Source organism: Aotus nancymaae, unplaced genomic scaffold (genome assembly GCF_030222135.1).
Source record: "Aotus nancymaae isolate 86718 unplaced genomic scaffold, 86718_ANA_hifiasm-v0.15.2.pri h1tg000041l, whole genome shotgun sequence".
NCBI classification, from domain to species: domain Eukaryota; kingdom Metazoa; phylum Chordata; class Mammalia; order Primates; family Aotidae; genus Aotus; species Aotus nancymaae.
In genome coordinates this window covers 29748852-29770435 of record NW_026988455.1, presented here as the reverse complement: position 1 = coordinate 29770435, position 21584 = coordinate 29748852, and the positions used below count along the sequence as shown (strand labels likewise).

Genomic DNA, 21584 nt, shown 5'->3' with positions numbered 1-21584 from the left:
ATTCGCTGTGAATATGAAACTACATTCACTATGAAATTCCCACCCTCAGGGCTTCAATCTATGTTAGTATTTTACCAAACTCTATCTCTGGCTCAAGCTTTTGTTCAAGGTTCAGATCAGTCTTCGTGGAGGTACCTCTTATTCAAGGTTTAGGGTCTAAAATCAACTCATAAAGCAAAAAATTGCAAATGAGCATGATTACCTATGACAATTATTTGCATTGCTTAAAAACTGCATATATAAAAATATAAATGTATAAAATACCAATAACATATAGCTTAATAATAAAGAGCATAATAAAGCATAATAGCATAATAAAGAGCACATATGAAATACATAACATTCTTACTAGTATATTTAATTTCATGAGAGCATACAAAGTTAATAAAATTATACACACATGTGTAGTTACTGCACTGTGTCTAAAAGAGCAGCCATTTCAAATGCAGCATGTCCAAAATAAAATCTATTAGTTCTCATTCCCCAAACCAGTTAAAGATGTGCTCTTCCTCTTACACTCTATACTTATCCATTGTTTTACCAGACTGTCTTTACTCCAAGCCTCAGCTACATGCATCTTCATTCCAAATATCTTCCCAATATCATCCCATAGCAGCTGCATCATTTTACATTTCCACCAGCAGTGAACAGGTTCCAATTTCTCGACATCCTTTCCAGCACTTATGTATACCTTTTATTTTAAACCACAAATCTTGCCTCCTCCCTTAGGCTTTTTAAAAAGTATACTTTTTTTTTTTGAGACGGAGTTTCACTCGTGTTGCCCAGGCTGGAGTGCAATGGCGCGATCTCGGCTCACCACAACCTCCGCCTCCTGGGTTCAGGCAATTCTCCTGCCTCAGCCTCCCTAGTAGCTGGGATTACAGGCACGCGCCACCGTGCCCAGCTAATTTTTTGTATTTTTAGTAGAGACGGGGTTTCACCATGTTGACCAGGATGGTCTCGATCTCTTGACCTCGTGATCCACCTGCCTCAGCCTCCCAAAGTGCTGGGATTACAGGCGTGAGCCACCGCGCCCGGCTAGTTTGCTTTTAAATCTGTTATTCATCTCAAGTATCATTCTTCTTTGACTAATATTAACTCATATAACAATTATTTATTTAATGCCAATAATGTACCAGGTACTTAATAATTATCATGTCACTTCCCTTCTAGAGATCTTTAATGCCCTAAAATCCAAATGCGTTCAAATTCTGACCCCAACTCATATCTGCAATTTCAACTTCTAGTTTCCCATTTCTCTCAATGTCAACCACAATGTACTTTCCATCATATTTCCATGCCTTTGTATACACAGTTCTCTCTACCTGAAAAAATCATCTTTTCTGTGAGATCCTTACCAATTTTTGATAGCAGCAACTCATTCATTCCTCTGTCTGTTCTTCTGGAGCACTCTATCAAATTCTACACTGTACTGCAACTATTTATATGTTTATCTTCCCCATTAATCTATAAGCTTCTTGCTAACACATCTTTGTATATTACCTGTGCCTAGTACAACAAAAGCAAAGGAAAATATAAATTAAAAGTCAAGGTAAATGAGTGAGTGCAATCAGAAAAGGTTTTAGTAGGAATGATTCTTAAAGGCATGAGTAGAGGAAGAAGGAAAATGTAAGAACCATCAGGGCTGGAACTTGATTTATTTTTTTTCACCACCACATACACAGAGTTCAAAAAGTATCTGGCATGTTATAGACACTAATAAATAATTATTGAGTAAATTAATAGTCAAAAGAAATGATATTTGAGATGAATAATAGATTTAAAAAACAGATTTTTAAAAAATCTAAGAGAAGAAGTAAGACTTGTAGTTAAAAATTAACTGTATACATCACAAGTGCTGGCAAAAATGTGAAGAAATTGGACCCTTGATCACTGCTGAATCTGAGAATGTAAAATGACATGGGTGCCATGGAAAAGTCTGGCAGTTCCTCAAAAAGTTAAATGTGGAATTACATAATCCAGCAATTCCACTCTTAGGTATGTATATACCCAAAAGAACTGAAAGCAAGGACTCAGATACTTGTGCACCAGTAAACAAAATATATTATATACATACAATGAAAAATTACTCAGCTATAATAAGGGATGAAATTTTGACATATGCTAAAATGTGGATGAACCTTAAAAACATTATGCTAGGCTGGGCGTGGTGGCTCACGCCTGTAATTCCAGCACTTTGGGAGGTCGAGGTGGGCGGATCACGAGGTTAGGAGTCCAAGACCAACCTGGCCAGCATAGTGAAACCCTGTCTCTATTAAAACTACAAAAATTAGTTGGGCATGGTGGCACATGCTTGTAGTCCTAGCTACTTGGGAGGCTGAGGCAGGAGAATCACTTGAACCCAGGAGGTGGAGGCGGAGGTTGCAGTGAGCCAAGATCACACCACTGCACTCCAGCCTGGGCAACAGAATGAGACTCCATCTCAAACTCAATAAATAAATAAATAAATAATCATTCAGACTCTAAGCCATTAATCAAAGTTTAAGAACATAAAAAATAGAATGACTATTCCCATCAATTGCATATTAAAAATATCTACATATAAGAAAAACAGAAAATGAGAAAATTTATAGAATTATAAATTATTTTCTTTAACAACAGTAAATGGACACAAACCTCCCATTGAGTGATCACATTTTTCAGCTTCTGGATTTCAGCATCTTTCCTTTCAAGCTCTAACTTTAGTCTTTCAATTCTTCCATCTTTCAGAACCACTTCCTGAAAAGAGAGAAACAACATTTTAGGACTTTGATTGTTCTGCTAATCATGGTTTACAATATTCCTTTGTGAAAAGTATAAGAGGAAAAATTCTGACCTTAATTTTCTGAGGCCACCTTATGCTGTTGACTACATTTCCACTTTCACTCAATTATAAAATCCTAACATATACAATGCAAACAAGGAAGTGTTTATAGTTAACCTAAGCATACTGACAAACAATATCAGGGCTTTCAGAGGATATTTCTATTCTGGAATAAACACATTAAAAGTGCTCTGTGACAAGCTGTTATTATTAGTCTATCTTAAAAATCCAAAAATTTGAAAAATGACTGAAAATACAAATAGTAAAAAATATTTTTTAAAAAACTAAAATAAATAGCTTTTCTCTATATTAGCAATTAACAGGTAGAAGACATAAGAAGAAAAATAATTTCCTCACAATAGCAAGAAAAACTAACCAGAAAAATAAAACTAAGAAGTGATTAGGACCAACACTAAGAAAATTATAAAATCTTGAAAATGACACAGAACAAAGTATTGTTTGTAACTAGGAAGGCTATAGGTTACTTTGTAAGTTTAATAACATTTCAACAGAAATTCCAATAGGATTTTGTTCTTTGGAACTTATAAAGATAGTAAAAACTTCATCTGGGAGAATTCAGGATGGAAACAAACAAAAGTTAATTTGATGAAGGATTTGCCTATGAATTATATACTGTAAGGCAAAATAATTAAAATTATGGCACCTAGGTTGACAGAACAATGTTCTAGAAAAGAAAGTCCAGAAAGAGACTTGAGATATAAGAATTTATTGTAATGTAAGAATGATACTTTTAAAAAGTGAGAAAATGCTGAAATACAGAATAATGATAGGATATAAGACAAATGGCTAACTGGGAAAAATCAAGTTATACCCCTGTCATCTTGCACCATATACCAAAATAAACAAATTCAGTGTAAAATAATCACCCCAAAGTCATACTTTTGATCAGAATAAGAATATTCTATTTACCTAAGGAGTAATGTAGCAACATCAATGTAGTCCTCTACAAATACTCACTGAGCCTCTAAACTTCTAGGAGCTGGGAACACAACAGTGAACAGAATTGAAAGATTCTTTGTTTCTTTCCTTGATTAGTAAAGCTCTCTAAAGTGGTGACACTTAAATTGAAACTTGTGTCATGAGTAGGAACTGACTAAGTAAAAAAGGGAAGTTAGAGCTTTCCAGGTAGAAAAAAGTTATGTTTAAAGGCCTTGAGACAAAGAAGGGCCTGCAGAATTTGAAAAAAAAATAAAATAAGCCAGCATGTTAAGATAGTAAGGAGGAAGGTAGTACAAGATGACTTTGGAAAAACCAGTAGAGACCTGATCTTGGAGGGCCTTGTAAGCTGTAAGAACAGTCTGCACATTATTCTAAGTAAAACAGAAAGCAGTGAAGGATTTTAGATTTAATTATGTGAGATTTATGTTTGTAAAGGATCCCTTTTCACACTATGTGGAAAATGAATTGGAGTGAGGTAAGACAAGTATAAATATCCTTTAATTGCTACTATAACCACCAAATAAGATTATATAGCAAAACTTTAATTATAACTGTGAACATGAGATTACAAAATATTTCACTTTATTGTCTAAAATTTCCTTTTATCAAAATTATTTTATACTGAGTAAATAATCATGGAATAATAGAATACCATTTTACTTTTGAAAAAAACATGTATTTTTAAAAATCTAGATGAATATGATTATCTTTGAATAGAAAGCCCTTTTGAAATTGACATAAAAAAAGGAGGAAAAATTAAATTATTATTTGGTGACTTGTGTTTTTCATTAAATGCTATGCTCCTGATATGCATCCATGTTGCTAATGAATAACTACTACAGCTTACTCACTTTTTTTTTTTTTTTTTTTTGAGACGGAGTTTTGCTCTTGTTACCCAGGCTGGAGTGCAATGGCGCGATCTCAGCTCACCGCAACTTCCGCCTCCTGGGTTCAGGCAATTCTCCTGCCTCAGCCTCCTGAGTAGCTGGGATTACAGGCATGCGCCACCATGCCCAGCTAATTTTTTGTATTTTTAGTAGAGACGGGGTTTCACCATGTTGACCAGGATGGTCTCCATCTCTTGACCTCGTGATCCACCTGTCTCGGCCTCCCAAAGTACTGGGATTACAGGCGTGAGCCACCGCGCCCGGCCTACTCACTTCTCTTATTCTTTTGTTGTCACAAACAACTGTGTTTTGAACATGTTTTTGGACATGTCTTCAAGGTTTAATCTAAGGATAGAATTTCTAGAACATAAGGTCATGCCCACTATCTTCAACTTTAAAAGCTAATGTCAATTGTTTTCCAAAATGGTTAAACCAATTTACATTCCAACTAGTGGTATGTTAATGCTGTTCTATATCCTTACTAATAATTAGTACAGTCTTCACTTTCCTTCAGTTTTTTCCTAGGCACTGCAGTGAAATTAATATTACTATAATAAACTTTGCTTTCTGCTCAAAATCCTTCAAACATTCTTTAATGTCTGCTGACTAAATTATAAACCAGGCTTTAAATCCACCACAATTTTTTCCAATTTAACTTACCAAATTTATATTACATTCCTCTATAAACCTTCTATGTTAATTAAACTGGTTTATACTTCATCACCACCACACTTTTACTCAAGAGATCCCAGTTTCTTCTTCATCTCTGCGTGTTGAAATTCTATTGTCTTTATAGAATGGCTGAATGGATTAAAAAAATAAGACCCAATGATATGTCGCCTACAAGAAACACACTTCACATACAAAGAGATATACAGAATGAAAATAAAGGGATGGAAAAAGTATTCCATGCCACGGGAAACCAAAAAAGAGTAGGAATAGCTATATTTATTTCAGACAAAATAGATTTCAAGACAAGAACTATAAGAAGAAACAAAGAAGGTCACTATATAATGATAAAGGGGTCAGTTCAGCAAGAGGATATAACAATTTTACATACATATGCACCCAACACTGCAGCACCCAGATATATAAAGCAAATATTATTAGAGCTAAAGAGAGAGATGGGCCCCAATTAACAGCTAGTGACTTCAACACTCCACTTGAAGCATTGGACAGATCTTCTAGAAAGAAAATTAACAACAACAACAAAAAAAACACTGGACTTAATCTACGCTATAAACCAAATGGACCTAAATAGATATTTACAGAACTTTTCACCTGACAGCTGCAGAATACACATTCTTTTCTTCAGCACATAGATATCTAATTCTCAAGGCTAGAATCTATGTTAGGTCACAAAACAAGTCCTAAAACATTCAAAAAATTAAATACTATCAAGAACTTTTTCTGACAACAATGAAATAAAACTACAAATCAAGGACAAATGGAATTTCAGAAACTATACAAATACATGGAAATTAAACAATATGCTCCTAAATGATCAGTGGGTCAATAAAGAAATTAAGAAGGAAACTGACAAATTTCTTGAAACAAATGATAATAGAAACAACACACCAAAAGCCATGGGATACAATGAAGGCTAAGAGAAAAATTTATAGCTGTAAGTGCCTACATCAAAAAAGAAGAAAAATTTCAAATAAACAACCTAACAATTAATGTTAAAGAACCAGAAAAGCAAGAGCAAACCAAACACAAAATTAGAAGAAATAATAAACATCAGAGCAGAAATAAATGAAACTGAAATGAAGAAAGCAATACAAAAGAAATAAACTGAAATGAAGAAAGCAACACAGAGGTTGATTTTTTGAAAAGTTAAACAAAATTGGAAAGAAAAAATAAATAAAAAATTAAAAAGACAAAAAAAGATTTAAAAAATTAAAATTGACAAACCATTAATCACACTAAGAAAAAGACCCCAAAAAACAGATTTAAAAAAAGACATTACAACTAAAACTACAGACATGAAAAGGATCAGTAATGGCTACTATGAGCAACTATATGCCAATAAATTGTAAGATCTAGGGGAAATGGACAAATTCCTAGACACATACAACCTACCAAGATTGAACCATGAAGAAATCTTAAATCTGAACAGACTGATAATAAGTAACAAGATTTAAGTCATAATAAAAAGTCTTCCAATGAAGAAAAGCCCAGGACCCAATGGCTTCACTGCTGAATTCTACCAAACACTTAAGGAATTAATACCAATCCCACTCAAACTATTCTGAAAAAAGAGGAAATACTTCCAAACTCCTTCTATGAGGCCATTATTACCCTGATACCAAAACCAGACAAAGAAATATCGAAAAAAGAAGACTAGAAGCCAATATCTCTGATGAATATTGATGCAAAAAATCTTGAGGAAAAAAATATTGAATTCAACAACACATTAAAAAGATCATTCATTTTTACCAAGTGGGATTTATCCCAGGAATGCAAGGCTGGTTCAACATATGTAAATCAATCAATATGATACATCATATCAACAGAATGAAGGACAAAAACCACATGATCATTTCAATTGATGCTGAAAAAAGCATTTGATAAAATTCAACATCCCTTCATGATAAAAACCTTCAAAAAACTGGGCATAGGAGGAACATATCTCAACATAATAAAAGCCATATAAAATAAACCCACAGCAAGTATCATACTGGTTAGGGAAAAACTGAAAGCCTTTCCTCTAAGATCTAGAAGAGCACATTATTCAACACAGTACTGGAAGTACGAGTGAGAGCAATCAGACAAGAGAAAGAAATAAAGGGCATCTAAATTGGAAAGGAAGAAGTCAAATTATCCTTGTTTGCTGATGTTATAACTTTATATTTGGAAAAACCTAAAGACGCCACAAAAAAACTATTAGAACAGATAAATTCAGTAAAGTTGCAGGATACAAAATCAACCTTAAAAAATCAGTAGCATTTCTATATGCCAACAGTGAACAATCTGAAAAAAAAAAATCAAAAAAGTAATCCCATTTATAGTAGCCATAAATACAAGTAAATACCTAAGAATTAACCAACCAAGATCTCTATAATGAAAACTATAAAACACTGATGAAAGAAACTGAAGAAGAGACAACAAAATGGAAATATATTCCATGTTCATGGGTTGGAAGAATGAATATTGTTAAAATGTCCATGCCACCCAAACCTACAGATTCAATGCAATCCCTATGAAAATACCAATGATATTCTTCACAGAAATAGAAAAAAAAAATCCTAAAATATATATGAAACCACAAAAGACACAGAATAGCCAAAGATATCTTAGGCAAAAAGAACAAAACTGAAGGAATCACTTTACCTGACTTCAAATTATACTACAGAGGTATAGTAACCAAAACAACATGGTACTGTCATAAAAACACACACATAGACCAATGGAACAGAATAGAGACCCAGAAACAAATCCACACACCTACAGTGAACTCACTTTTGGCAAAGGTGCCAAGAACATACACTGGGTTAATGGCACTGGGAAAACTGGATAACCTAGAAGAATGAAACTAGACACCTATCTCTTGCCATATACAAAAATCAAATAAAAATGGAGCTGTCCTATGATCCAACAATCCTACTGCTAAGTATATACCCAAAAGAAAGGGAATTCGCTATACTGAAGAGATATCTGCACTCCCATGTTTATCACAGCACTGTTTATAACAGCCAAGATGTGGAAACAACCTAAGTGTACATCAACAGATGAATGAATACAGAAAATGTGTATTTATACATGGGGTACTCTTCATCCATAAAAAAAGATTTTGTTACTTGCAACAACATAGGTAGAACTGGAGGTCATTATGCTAAGTGAAATAAGCCAGGCACAAAAGGCAAACATCACATGTTGTCACTTATTTGTGAGATCCAAAATTTAAAACAACTGAACTCATGAAGTTACAAAGTAGAAGGATGGTTACCAGATGCTGGGAAAGGCAGTGAGGGGGTGGGCAGGAGGTGAGGATAGTTAATGGGTACAAAAAAATTAGAAAGAATGAATAAGACCTAGTATTTGATAGCAAAACAGGGTGACTATAGTCAATAATAATTTAACTGTACATTTAAAAATAACCAAAGATGGCCAAGCGCAGTGGCTCAAGCCTGTAATCCCAGCACTTTGGGAGGCCGAGGTGGGTGGATCACGAGGTCAGGAGTTCAAGACCAGCCTGATCAAGATGGTGAAATCCCATCTCTACTAAAAATACAAAAATTAGTCAGTCGCAGTGGCAGGCGCTTGTAATCCCAGCTACTCAGGAGGCTGAGACAGGAGAATCGCTTGAACCCAGGCAGCAGAGGGTGCAGTGAGCTGATATCACGCCACCACACTCCATTCTGGGCAACAGAGTGAGACTCTGTCTCAAAATTAAATAAAATAACCAAAAGGGTATAATTGGATTGTTTGTAACATAAAGGATAAATGCTTACAAGATATGATTATGTAAGCACTATATGTATCAAAACGTCTCCTGGAACCCATAAATAAATATACCTACTATGTACCCACAGAAATTTAAATTTAAATTAAAAAGAAAAAAGCAAAGAAAACCCAAATCCTACTCTGTTCCTAATTCAAATGCTATTTTGTCCTCACAAAGCCTTCTCTGATCCCCCTTCCTGTAAATTACTGTGGTATTTTAACAGTGTATCTTTTGGGGGGCTTACCATTATTTGCTTGTACAAAAAACAATTATTAAGTGCATACGATATAAAACATGTTCTGCTAAACATCTAAATCATAATCTATAACTTTCCTAATAGTGTAAGAAAGGCAGGTAATTTCATTCCAATGCAATACAACTGATAAAACTGTTTTATTTCAAAGTCTGTTTTCTTTCCAGTATGTCATACTGTCACTTCGGTTTTATTATATCATACTGCTACCTAATTATTTAATTAAACTTGTATATACACAACTTTGTTCTATAAAGGCCCTGAGGAACCTAAGTAGTTGCTGAAATATACAAATACGATTTCTTCTATCCAAAAATGATCTCAGGTGGCTTTAAAAAATAAGAAGATATGAACTACAAAGGGGAAAATCATAATGAAAAAGGAAAATCATAACCAATGAAAAAGGAAGAAGTGAATATGCTAACCATACATGTTAATTAACATGGTTGCTTGGTGATACGGTTTGGCTGTGTCCTCACCCAAATCTCATTTTGAATTGTAATAATCTCCACGTGTCAAGGTGGGACCAGGTGGAGATAACTGAATCACAGAGGCAGTTTCTCCCACACTCTTCTCACAAGATCTGATGGTTTTCTAAGGGGCTTCCCCTGTTTGCTTGGCACTCATTCTCTCTCCTGTCACCCTGTGCAGAGGTGCCTTCCACTGTAACTGTAAGTCTCCTGAGGTCTCCCTAAACATTCAAAACTGTGAGTCAAGTAAATCTCTTTTCTTTATAAATTATCCAATCTCAGGTATTTCTTTATAGTAATGTATGAACAGACTAACACAGTAAATTGGTACCACAGAGAGTCGGGGGCTGCTAAAAAGATACCTGAAAATGTGGATGTGACTTTGGAACTGGGTAACAGGCAGAGGTTGAAACATTTTGGAGGGTTCAGAAGACAGGAAAATATAGAAAATTTTGGAACTTCCTAAAGACTTGGAGGGCTCAGAAGACAGGAGAATGTGGAAAAATTTGGAACTTCCTAGAGACTTGCTGAATGGCTTTGACCAAATTGCTGATAATGATATGGACAACGAAGTCCAGGTTGAGGTGGTCTCAGATGGAGACGAGGAACTTATTGGGAACTGGAGTAAACATTACTCTTGCTATGCTTTAGCAAAGAAACTGGTGGCTTTTTGCCCCTGCCCTAGAGATCTGTGGAACTTTGAGCTTCAGACAAATGATTTAGGGTATCTGTCAAAAGAAATTTCTAAGCAGCAAAGAATTCAAGAGGTGACAGAGTATAAAAGTTTGAAAAATTTGCAGCCTGACAATGCAGTAGAAAAGAAAAACTCACTTTCTGGGTAGAAATTCAAGTGTACTGTACAAGTAAGGAGGTACCAAATGCTAATCACCAAGACAATGGGGAAAATGTCTCCAAGACATGTCAGAGACCTTCACAGCAGCCCCTTCCATCATAGGCCTGGAAGCCTAAGAGGGAAAATTGGTTTTCTGGGCTGGGTCCAGGGCCCCTCTGCTGGGTGCAGCCTTGGTGCCCTGTGTCTCGGCTGCTCCAGCCATGGCTAAATGGGACCAAGGTACAGCTCAGGCCTTTGCTTCAGAGGGTGCAAGCCCCAAGCCTTGGCAGTTTCTACATGATGTTGGTCCTGTGGGTGCACAGAAGAGAAGAACTGAAGTTTGGGAACCTCTGCCTATATTTCAGAGGATGTATGGAAACGCCTAGATGTCCAGGTAGAGGTATGCTATAGGGGCAGAGCCCTCATGGAGAACCTCTGCTAGGGCAGTGCAGAAGGGAAATGTGGGGTTGGAGTCCCCACACAGAGTTCCTACTGGGGCACTGCCTAGCGGAGGTATGGGAAGAGAGCCACTGTCCTCCAGATCCCAGAATCACAGATCCACCCAGTTTGCACCAGAAAAGCCACAGACACTCAACACTGGCCATGAAAGCAGGCAGTAAGTGGGGGCTATACCCTGCAAAGCCACAGAGGCAGAGCTGCCCAAGGCTGTGGGAGCCTATCTCTTGCATTAGCAAGATCTGGATGTGTAGTCAAAGGAAATCATTTCAGAACTTTAAGGTTTAATAACTACCCGATTGGATTTCAGACTTGCATGGGAGCCTATAGTCCCTCTATGTTGGCCAATTTCTCCCATTTGGAATGGGTGTATTTGCCCAATGCCTGTACCCCCATTGTATCTAGGAAGTAACTACCTTGCTTTTGACTTTACAGACTCAGAGGCAGAAGAGACTTGCCTTGTCTTGGATGAAACTTTGGACTTGGACTTTTGGGTTAATCTGGAATGAGTTAACTTTGGGAGACTGTTGAGAAAGCATGATTGTGTTTTGAAATGTGAGGACATGAGACTCAGGAGGGGCCAGGGGAAGAATGATATGGTTTGGCTTGTCCCCACCCATCTCATCTTGAATTGTAATAATTCCCTGGTCCTGTGTCAAGGGCAGGACCAGGTGGAGATAACTGAATTATGGGAGAGTTTCCCCCATACTTTTCTTGTGATAGTGAGTACTCACAAGATCTAATGGACTTAGCACTCATTCTCTCTTCTGCCACCCTGTGAAGAGGTGCTTTCTACGACGACTATAAGTTTCCTGAGGCCTCCCCAGCCACGTGCAACTGTGAGTCAATTAAACCTCTTTCCTTCATAAATTACCCAGTCTTGGGTATTTCTTCATAGCAGCATGAGAACAGACTAATATGCTTGCATTGTACATAAAATTTGGAAGTCGAGGAATGATAGGAAAACATTAAATTTAATTCAACGTCAGAAAGAACCTCACGAGTACATCAGGGTAGGCAAGGATTCCCCACTACTAAGTTGAAAATAGATTTTCCATAAGAAATAGTGTTATTTATATACAAATCTTATTGCTGCATTAGAGTAAAAATTTATTAAAGCATTCCTTGTATACCATATAACACAAATATTAATAGATGGTGTTAATTTGCTGTATGACTGAATTTACCAGTCTTTGTAGTAAACAAAGAGATAACATCCACTGAAGAGAGGAAAAGATGGAAACAGATGGGAACCAGATTTTTCAAATTTGTAATGGCTACTATAGGAATCTGTCAAAGTTAGAAAGACCAAAGGACTGCTAAGTAGAAATGAGACTATGGCAAAAGTTACATAGCATTGATTTTCAGATGAGAACATTAGCAGTGTTTTAAAAAATACTTTTTAAACACCTGGTGGCCAGAGAATTAAAATAGGCAAGGTAGACAATATTGTGAGAGCCAATGCTCCATACTGGCAAGAAGGGCATCACAGAAAATTAAAGAAGATAAGGGTAAAGTGTTCATGGGGACATTACTGAAATTACTACAAGTTTCAAGCTGGGAGAACTGATGGATTGGAGGTCAATATAGGGTAAAAAACAGGTTCACAGTTAAGATGCAGTAAGAGACTAGTGGTTATGATGAGAAAAATAAATGCAAACATAGAGGTCTGAGAGGTAACACACTTCCTCTGTGTGATGAATTTAAGATGTGGCAGTGAGGGTCTTGGAGTAGGTCACACTCTTCCTGGTCCCATATATCCAGGACTGGGGTATGAGGAGAGAAAGCATCTTTTTCTCCCTCAGATAATATATTTTGGGTAATGCTGGTCTGTAGCAGAGGCTCACAAAATTTTTCTGTAAAGGGCCAAACAACAAACATCTTAGGCTTTATGGGTTTTATGCAGTCTGTCACACATTTTTTTTTTTTTTGAGACAGTCTTGCTCTGTCCCCCCGGCTGGAGTGCAGTGGTGCAATCTTGGCTCACTGCAATTTCTGCCTCCTGGGTTCAAATGATTCTCCTGCCTCAGCTTCCTGAGTAGCTGCGATTATAGGTGCCCACCACAATACCCAGTTATTTTATTTTCAGTAGAAACAGGGTTTCACCATGTTGGCCAGGCTGGTCTTGAACTCCTAACCTCAAGTGATCTGCCGGCCTCGGCCTCCCAAAGTACTGGGATTACAGGTGTGAACCACAGCATTCAGTCATATTCTTTCCTTTTTTAATTTTTAAAATCATTTATTTATTTAATTTTCAAACAGAGTCTCGCTCTGTCACCCATGCTGGAATGCAGTGGCATGATGTTGACTCACTGCAACCCCACCTCCTGGGTTCAAGCAATTCTCATGCCTCAGCCTACGAAGCAGCTGAGATTATTGGCATGTGCCACCATGCTTGGCTAATTTTTGTATTTTCAGTAGAGATGAGGTTTTGCCGTGTTGGCCAGGTTGGTCTTGAACTCCTGGCCTCAAGTGATCTGCCCACTTCACCCTCCCAAGTTGCTGGGATTAAAGACATAAGCCACCATGCCAGACTCTTCTGTTTTTAAATAGTATTTTGAAAACGTGAATACCATTCTTAGCTTACAGTCCTTATAACAAAAGACCACTGGCCAGATTTGATTCATGGGCTACAGCTTGCCCTGCTGTATAGGATAAAATTCTAACTTCTCAGTTTTACAGAAAAGACATTTATGACGTAAATCCCATCTATTTCTCCAGTCATGTCATCCATACTTGCTTAACCACAAACTTGTTAGCTGCAGAATTTTTCAGTTTCCTAAACATTCAGTCTAGGGCCTTTTATAATTCAGGACGTCTGTTCTTGCAGTTCCCTTAGACCCAAAGTCTTTCTCTATTTCTCAATTTATACAGTTCCTCATTATTCATAATCCATCCCAAATGTCACTTTTTTATATGCCCATCACAATTCACCCAAGCAGTAAGCAATTACCTTTGCTATTCAAAACCTCTTTTTTATTGTTCATATCTCCCTTAAAGTCTTCATTTGTGCTGATGATCCTTTTACAGGTCTACCTCTCCATATCCCCACAACTGAGTATCTAAGCGAAGAAAGGTCTTATCCATCTTCGTGTTTCCACTCCCTCGCACAAGTGCCCAATGGTACACAGCTTATGGGGCATGCTCAGCAAATAGTCATCAATGAATGAACTAGTTCATATAGTTATTAGTATACGTCATACTTTTTAATATAAATATCTTTGCATGATAATTACTATCATATCCTAAAACTACTACTTTATACAATCATAATTTGGTTCTACTTTTTAAGAAATAAAAATTACATTTCAATTTCACTGTGATTTTAAGAGAATTTTCTACTTTACATGCCTGGTTGTGTTCATGAGTTGTACAATTATCTGCTCCATTATATTCTGTAAGCTGTTCTCTTCGTTTTTCTCTAATAAGAATTTTATGAACATCATCTTCCAGTCTATTGAAGAATCCTCCATCATGTGATAAAGTCTGAGAAGAACTCAATTCCTGTCAAAAATGAATTACGACTTACTATCATTCAACACAAAAGCATATGCATTTAATACACCTAATCATCCACTAAAAGGATTAAAAAAAAGACAGCTAAGAGACAATCAACCACTTGATCCTTTTCTATCTCCAGAAGATAAACAGTAGAGACACATTTGCAAATTTCCTTTCTTACTTCATTTTCTGATTTAGATATTGCTTTTGAAATTTGTTATTTATATACTATACAACTCACCCATTAAATGTGTACAAGACAGTGGTTTTTAAAATATATTCAGAGTTGTACAACCATCACTCCAGTCAACTGTATGACACTTCCATCACCCCAAAAAGAAACTGTACCCATTAGCAGTCACTCCCCATTTCCTCCTAATACCTGCCACCCACCCCAGGCAACACTATTTACTGCCTCTATAGATTTGCCTATTCTGTATATTTTGTATATACGCAGTCATCCAATATGTGAACCTTTGACTGCCTTCTCTGACTTAGCAAAATATTTTCAAGATTCATCCACGTTATTGCTTATATCAGTACTTCATTCCTTTTTATTGCCAAATAATACCCCATTCTACATTTTACTTCTCCATTCGTTGGTTGATAGACATTTGGGTTTTTGCTATTTTCTGGCTATTATGAATTATGCTGCTATAATATTCATGCACAAAACTTTATGTGAACTTATTTTCAATTCTCTTGGGTATATAACTAAGAGTAGAACTGCTGGTGACTCTATGTTTAACCTTTTGAGATACTGCTAGATAATTTTCCAAAGCAGCCCACCATCAGCTAAGTGGGTTCCAATTTCTCCACATTCTCATCAACACTTATTATTACTGCCTTTCTCATGATAGCCACTGGGTGTGAAGTGGTATCTCATTGCGGTTTTCAGCTGCATTTTCCTGACAGCAAATGGTGCTGAACATCCTTTTGTATATCTTTTTGGAGAAATGTCTTCTCAGATCCTTTGTCCATTTCTTAACTGGGTTGTTTTTAATTTTGGGGTTGTAAGAGTTCTTTATACATTCTATATGTCTATATCTTATTCAATATGATTTGCAAACATTTACTCCCATTTTGTGAGTTGTCTTGGCATATTCTTGATGGTATCCTTTGTATCGCATAAGTTTTTAAATTTGATGCAGTCCAGATTTATTCAAGAAACCACTGCCTAACTCAAGGTCAAAAAAATTTACTCCTATATTTTCTTCTAAGTTTTACAGATTTACCTCCTATGTTTAGTTCTGTGATTCATTTTTAGTTAATTGTTGAACACGGTGTGAAGAAGGGGTCAAAATTCACTCTTCTGCATGATGATATCCAGCATCATGTATTGAAAAGACTATTCTTTCACTCACTGAAGTGTGTTGGGACTCCTGCCCAAAATCAATTGTTTGTTTCTGAACTCTTAACCCTATTCTATCAACCTGTAAATGTTTGTTCTTCTGCCAGTACCACACTGTCTTGATTAATATAGCTTTTGTTGCTCAATCTTTTACATTGCTTTTTTTTTTTTTAAATTTTTTGAGGCAGAGTTTCACTCTTGTCGCCCAGACTGAAATACAATGACATGATCTTGGCTCATAGCAACCTCCACCTCCTGGGTTCAAGCAATTCTTCCACCTCAGCCTTCTGCGTAGTTGGGATTATAGACATGTGCCACATGTCTAGCTAATTTTGTATTTTTAGTAGAGATGGGGTTTCACCATGTTGGCCAGGCTGGTCTCGAACTCCTGATCTCAGGTGATCTGCCCGCCTCAGACTCCCAAAGTACTAGGTTTACAGGTGTGAGCCACTGTGCCCGACCTTACATTGCATTTTAAAATAATTTTTGTATAAATTCTACATGCCAATAGATTTTTTAAAGATAAGATTTTATCACTGTCTATCCAATTACATATTAGAAATTTTACATTCTCCAAGAAAAAGAGCATTTCCTCTTCAACATCCTGTTATGAAGACAGAGACTGAAGAAAATGTTCCCCTCATTTTTTTTTTGAGACAGAGTCTCACTCCCACCCACACAGTGGCCCAATCTTGCTCACTACAACCTCCACCTCCCAGGTTCAAGTGATTCTTGTGCAGCCTCCCAAGTAGCTGGGATTCCAGGTGCATGCCACCACTCCCGGCTAATTTTTTTTTTTTTTCAGTAGAGATGGAGTTTCACTATGTTGGCCAGTGGGTATTGAACTCCTGACCTCCAGTGATCTACCTGCCTTAGCCTCCCAAAGTGCTGGGATTACAGGTGTGAGCCACCATGTCTGGCTCCACATTCTGGAGCTACATTATTCACAAATTTATCCATCTCAATTGTATTTGTGGGCAAATGATCCAAAAGTTCAGTAATTATTCACACTTTTCACTTCAGATTATCTTAGAAAGTAAAGTGTTTGAAAAAAAATTTATTTGTATACCAGTGCTTACTATATGAATGACATTAAAAATGTCTGTACAACACTTTATATTTTGCAAAGCACGTATACAAACATTACTTTATTTGAATCTCATAAACATCACGAGAAGTTGATAGAGCAAGTGTTATTTCCCCAAGTAATTATTGCCTTAAGAATGCATGTGTGATTGCTAAGGTATACAGGTATAACTCTAAGACTACTGCTTCATAAAATAGTTCCAGTACATTCTTGTAAGATTTTATTTTACAGCAATAAATATAGAAATATCCTCAGCAAACTTAACACAAGAACAGAAAACCAAATACCATGTATTCCACTTACAAGTGGGAACCAAACGGATGAGAACATACAGACACAAGGGCGGGGAACACAGACACAAGGGCGGGAAATGACACACACTGGGGCCTGCAGAAGGGTAGGAGGTGAGGAAAGGGAGAGCATCAGGAAGCACAGCTAATGGATGCTGGGCTTAATACTTAGGTGATAGGATGATCTGTGCAGCAAACTGACATAGCACACGTTTACCTATGTAACAAACCTGCAAATTTTGCACATGTACCCCTGAACTTAAAATAAAATTTGGAAATGAGAGAAAAAAGAAAAGGCCTTCTTCAGTGAGCTATTATATTAAGAATGACATTATATACAAATTAAGTTTACTTATTTCTCACCCCTAAGATAAACCTGATGGACTCAACTCTTGAACTTAACTTGGAAAAATTAAGTATTTATTAAACTCTTACTATACAATTAATACTATGCTATACATGGGCTACTCTCATGGAATTCATAATGCACTGAGAAAGACAACTAATACATGAAATAGTAATAAACACAGTAATTAAGTACTCTCTGTACATCAGTGATGGCAAGAACTGTAAAGTGTATACCTACTTCTTCCTCTTTTATAAATGGCAATATAATTAACTGATATTTGTACTTTTTCTGGCTGAGCAACGATAGTCTCAGAATTCTTAATGCAAAGCTTGATAAAAGCCCTAACAATATACTTCAACTGGCAGAGGAAATGAAACCTACCATGTGCCTATTATAAATATCATTAAAATGTACAGGGGAAGCAGACCAAAAAAGTCTAGGGAAGATTTTGGTGAGAAGGCAGAACATTTATTCATCAACTACATTCACTTACATTACCTACTATATGCCAGAAATTAGGACTACTGGGGACAAAGTTGACAAAAATAGGCAATAAGGAAAAGGACTCATTCAATAAAAAGTGCAAGCAAAGCTGGCCAACCAAATGCAGAAGATTCAAACTGGACCCCTACCTATCACCATATACAAAAATTAACTAAAGATGGATTTAAGACTTAAATTTAAGACCTCAAATGACAAGAATCCTAGAATAAAACCTAAGATACTAATGGAGACACTGGCCTTGGGAAAGAGTTTATGCAGGAAGCTGTGGTGAGAGAACTGCTTGAGCCTGGGAGGCGGAGGTTGCAGTGAGCTGAGACTGTGCCACTGAACTCCAGCCTGGGTAACAGAGCAAGACCCTGTCTCCAAAAAGAAAAAAAAAGCCAATTGTAACAAAAACAAAAACCAACAAATGGGACCTAATGAAATTAAAGAGCTCCTGCATAGCAAAATAAACTATCAACAGAGGAGTAAACAGACAACCTTCTTTTTTTTTTTTTTTCAAGAGATGAGGTCTCACTCTGTTGCCCTTGCTAGAGTGCAGTGGTGCAATCATAGCTCATCCTGGAATTCCTGGGCTCAAACGATCCTCCTGCCTCAGCATCCAGAACAGCTGGGACTATAGGGGTGCACCACTGAGCCTGACTAATTTTGTTCACAAAACTTTTTAGAGATGAAATGTCACTATGTTGCCTAGGCTGGTCTAGAACTCTTGACCTTGAGCATTCCTCTCACCTCAGCCTCTGGAGTAGCTGGCATTACAGGTGCCAGCCACTATGCCTGGCTCTGGGCTCATCTTGTGTATTCCCTGTCATCGCCCTAGATACAGCCATTTCTCCAAGGAGTCCAGGTTCTTTTTATTAGAGAATGGTTTTAGAACCAGTAATCAATTTAACATCATAAAAATAACCTGACATTCTATGACCCCTGATGTGATATGATAGGAAATATATCACACCATCTAGGAAATGTTCTTACCTCCCTCATCTCAAGAACACAACTTGATGAATAATATAGCCTTGGCAGATGTTAAAAGGAAAAAAAAAAAATTTTAAAAGAAAACAACTTAAGTCGGGCGCAGTGGCTCACGCCTGAAATCCCAACACTATGAGGCCAAGGCCAGTGGATCACTTGCGGCCAGGAGTTTGAGACCAGTCTGGGCAACCCAGTGAAACCCCATCTGTATTAAAAATATAAAAATTAGCCAGGCATGATGGCAGGTATCTGTAATCCCAGCTCGGGAAGCTGAGGCACAAGAATCACTTGAACCCAGTAGGTGGAAGTTGCAGTGAGGCAAGATTGCGCCACTGCATTCCAGCCAGGATGACACAGAGTTACTCTGTCTCAAAAAAAAAAAAAGAAGAAGAAGAAATAACTTGAATCTATCAAACTCAAAAGCTAATTAATAGTTTTTAAGAAATTCTGTAAAGCTATAACCCTGAGATCCCCAAGTAATCATGTTATCTAGCCTGAAGTGAAGGAACAGATAGCAGCTGAGAGTAGGGAGTGAAATGCAGTCCTAAAGCTGTCTAAATGACTGGATCCAGTAAACTATGAGGTCAGCTCTCCCCCTATTCTTCCACAGTGTGGTTATATGAACCGAATAACCATCTGTTTTGTTTATCCTGATTATGTTGGGCTTCTGTTGCTTACAACCAAAAAGAGCTAACAAATATAACACATACAAACAAGGAAAGGCTTAGTGACAAGAATGAGCTCAAACACATTGAGAATAGAAAATAGGTTGAATTACTTAGGTAAAACCAGATTCTAGGTGAGATTTATTTAAAGCTAGATTAAATTTATTTGCTTTTTAAACGTAATGGTCTAAAAAACACAAAAAAGAAACAAAATAAAAAATTAAATAGTCTAATATTATTACTGCTACTCTCCCATGTATTGGTAGCATTAACTATAGAGTTCATTTTTTAGCATATTTTTCTTTATTGTTTATTTCAATTGCACTTGATCATTTATCATAATTTTAGAAATCAATAAATCCAACATTACTCTTCATAATATAACTAGGGCTTAAAGTGAATAAATTATTTGTCCACGCTTATAACCAGCTGAAGGTAGACATGTGGAAGCATAGTGCTATAAGAAGGAAGTAGGCTGTAAAGACAGATAGGACTGGGTTTGTTTCCTGGTTCCTTCCTTCACCCAGTAATTTTTGGTTTTAATATAATTTTTACATAAGTAGTAGATGGACATGATAGAAAATTCAGAAGCTTATATTGTGAAAAGCAAGCTATTCCTCCTATCCATCTGTCCAATATCTCCCCCACCACCACCTCTGACAACCACTGTTAAAGTTTCTTGAGTACTCTTCCAATGATAGTGTATTCAAACATATTGAAGACTTGACTGTTTAGACTTAAAGAAATACAATGATCACTAAGATTTTTAAAAGTACAAACATACTAGAAAGATTGGAGTTTGGAAGGCCAGATAAAAGTGGGACTAGAGAGAAACGAGTATCTATGAGATACCCTTCCCAACAGTTCTGGCATATAAAAAGGAACAAATTAAAATTTAAAAACAAAACAACTTCAATCCAACAGAAAAAAAAAGACAGAATCAAATAAAAGTCCTGAAAAGGCATGATTTGTTGAGATTTTATGAAGAGGTATATACTTTTGACAGAAGAAAAAAAGAACAATGAAATTAACCTGAGACCATGTTTAGTTAGCAGTTAGAGGAATATATATATATACAGTTCAAGTACATCTCATCACCCATCAATAAAGTAAAATCTTTTCCCTCCTGAATTTTATCCAATAAATACTTGATTTAAGGGGAGGTAGAAAAGAAGAATATTATTCTCCACAGATGTTAGGAACTTTAGAGTAGCCATGAAAAAACAAAACAAAACAAAAAAAACCCTTGGCCTAAGTTACATATTAAAGATTGAATGAAGTCAATCATTCAGCATACAATGTTAACGAAACTACATTTGTAGGAGCAAAGAACGTATTTTATTTAAGAGTTCAAATTGAAATTTTCTTTAGGCTTTTTTGGATTCTCTGTGAAAAAAAAAGATTTAAATTTCTAGAGCAGTGGTATAACCATTGTTAACATTTAAATATTGAAGTCCCAGAAAGTAATACCTCTGATGGAAATGGAACATAATTTTTGCATACTTTTAACAAGTATCAAAAGGTAATGTGTCTCACACCAGTCAGAATGGCTATTAAAAAGTCAAAAAAAAAAATAATAACAGATACTGGCAGAGTTACAGAGAAAAAGAAATGCTTATACACTGTTGGTGAGAGTGTAAATTAGTTAACCATTCTGGAAAGCAGTGTGGCAATTCCTCAAAGAACTAAAAACAGAAATACTATCTGACCCAGCAATCCAATTGTATATACCCAGA

General features: G+C 36.4%; 1 protein-coding gene across 4 annotated transcripts in view; it reads right to left on the bottom strand.

Moving 5' to 3' along the window:
* Positions 1-21584, bottom strand: part of GKAP1 (G kinase anchoring protein 1) — an 81266-nt gene that overhangs the window by 13276 nt on the left and 46406 nt on the right. For 3 of the 4 annotated variants that reach the window (XM_012472148.2, XM_064361618.1, XM_064361619.1), the window contains one exon: positions 2638-2739. In XM_012472148.2, the coding sequence (XP_012327571.1) occupies positions 2638-2739 (102 nt within the window). Of the gene's footprint in view, positions 1-2637; positions 2740-14480; positions 14634-21584 lie in introns of all 4 variants that reach the window. The other variant, XM_012472147.2, reaches the window with a different exon arrangement.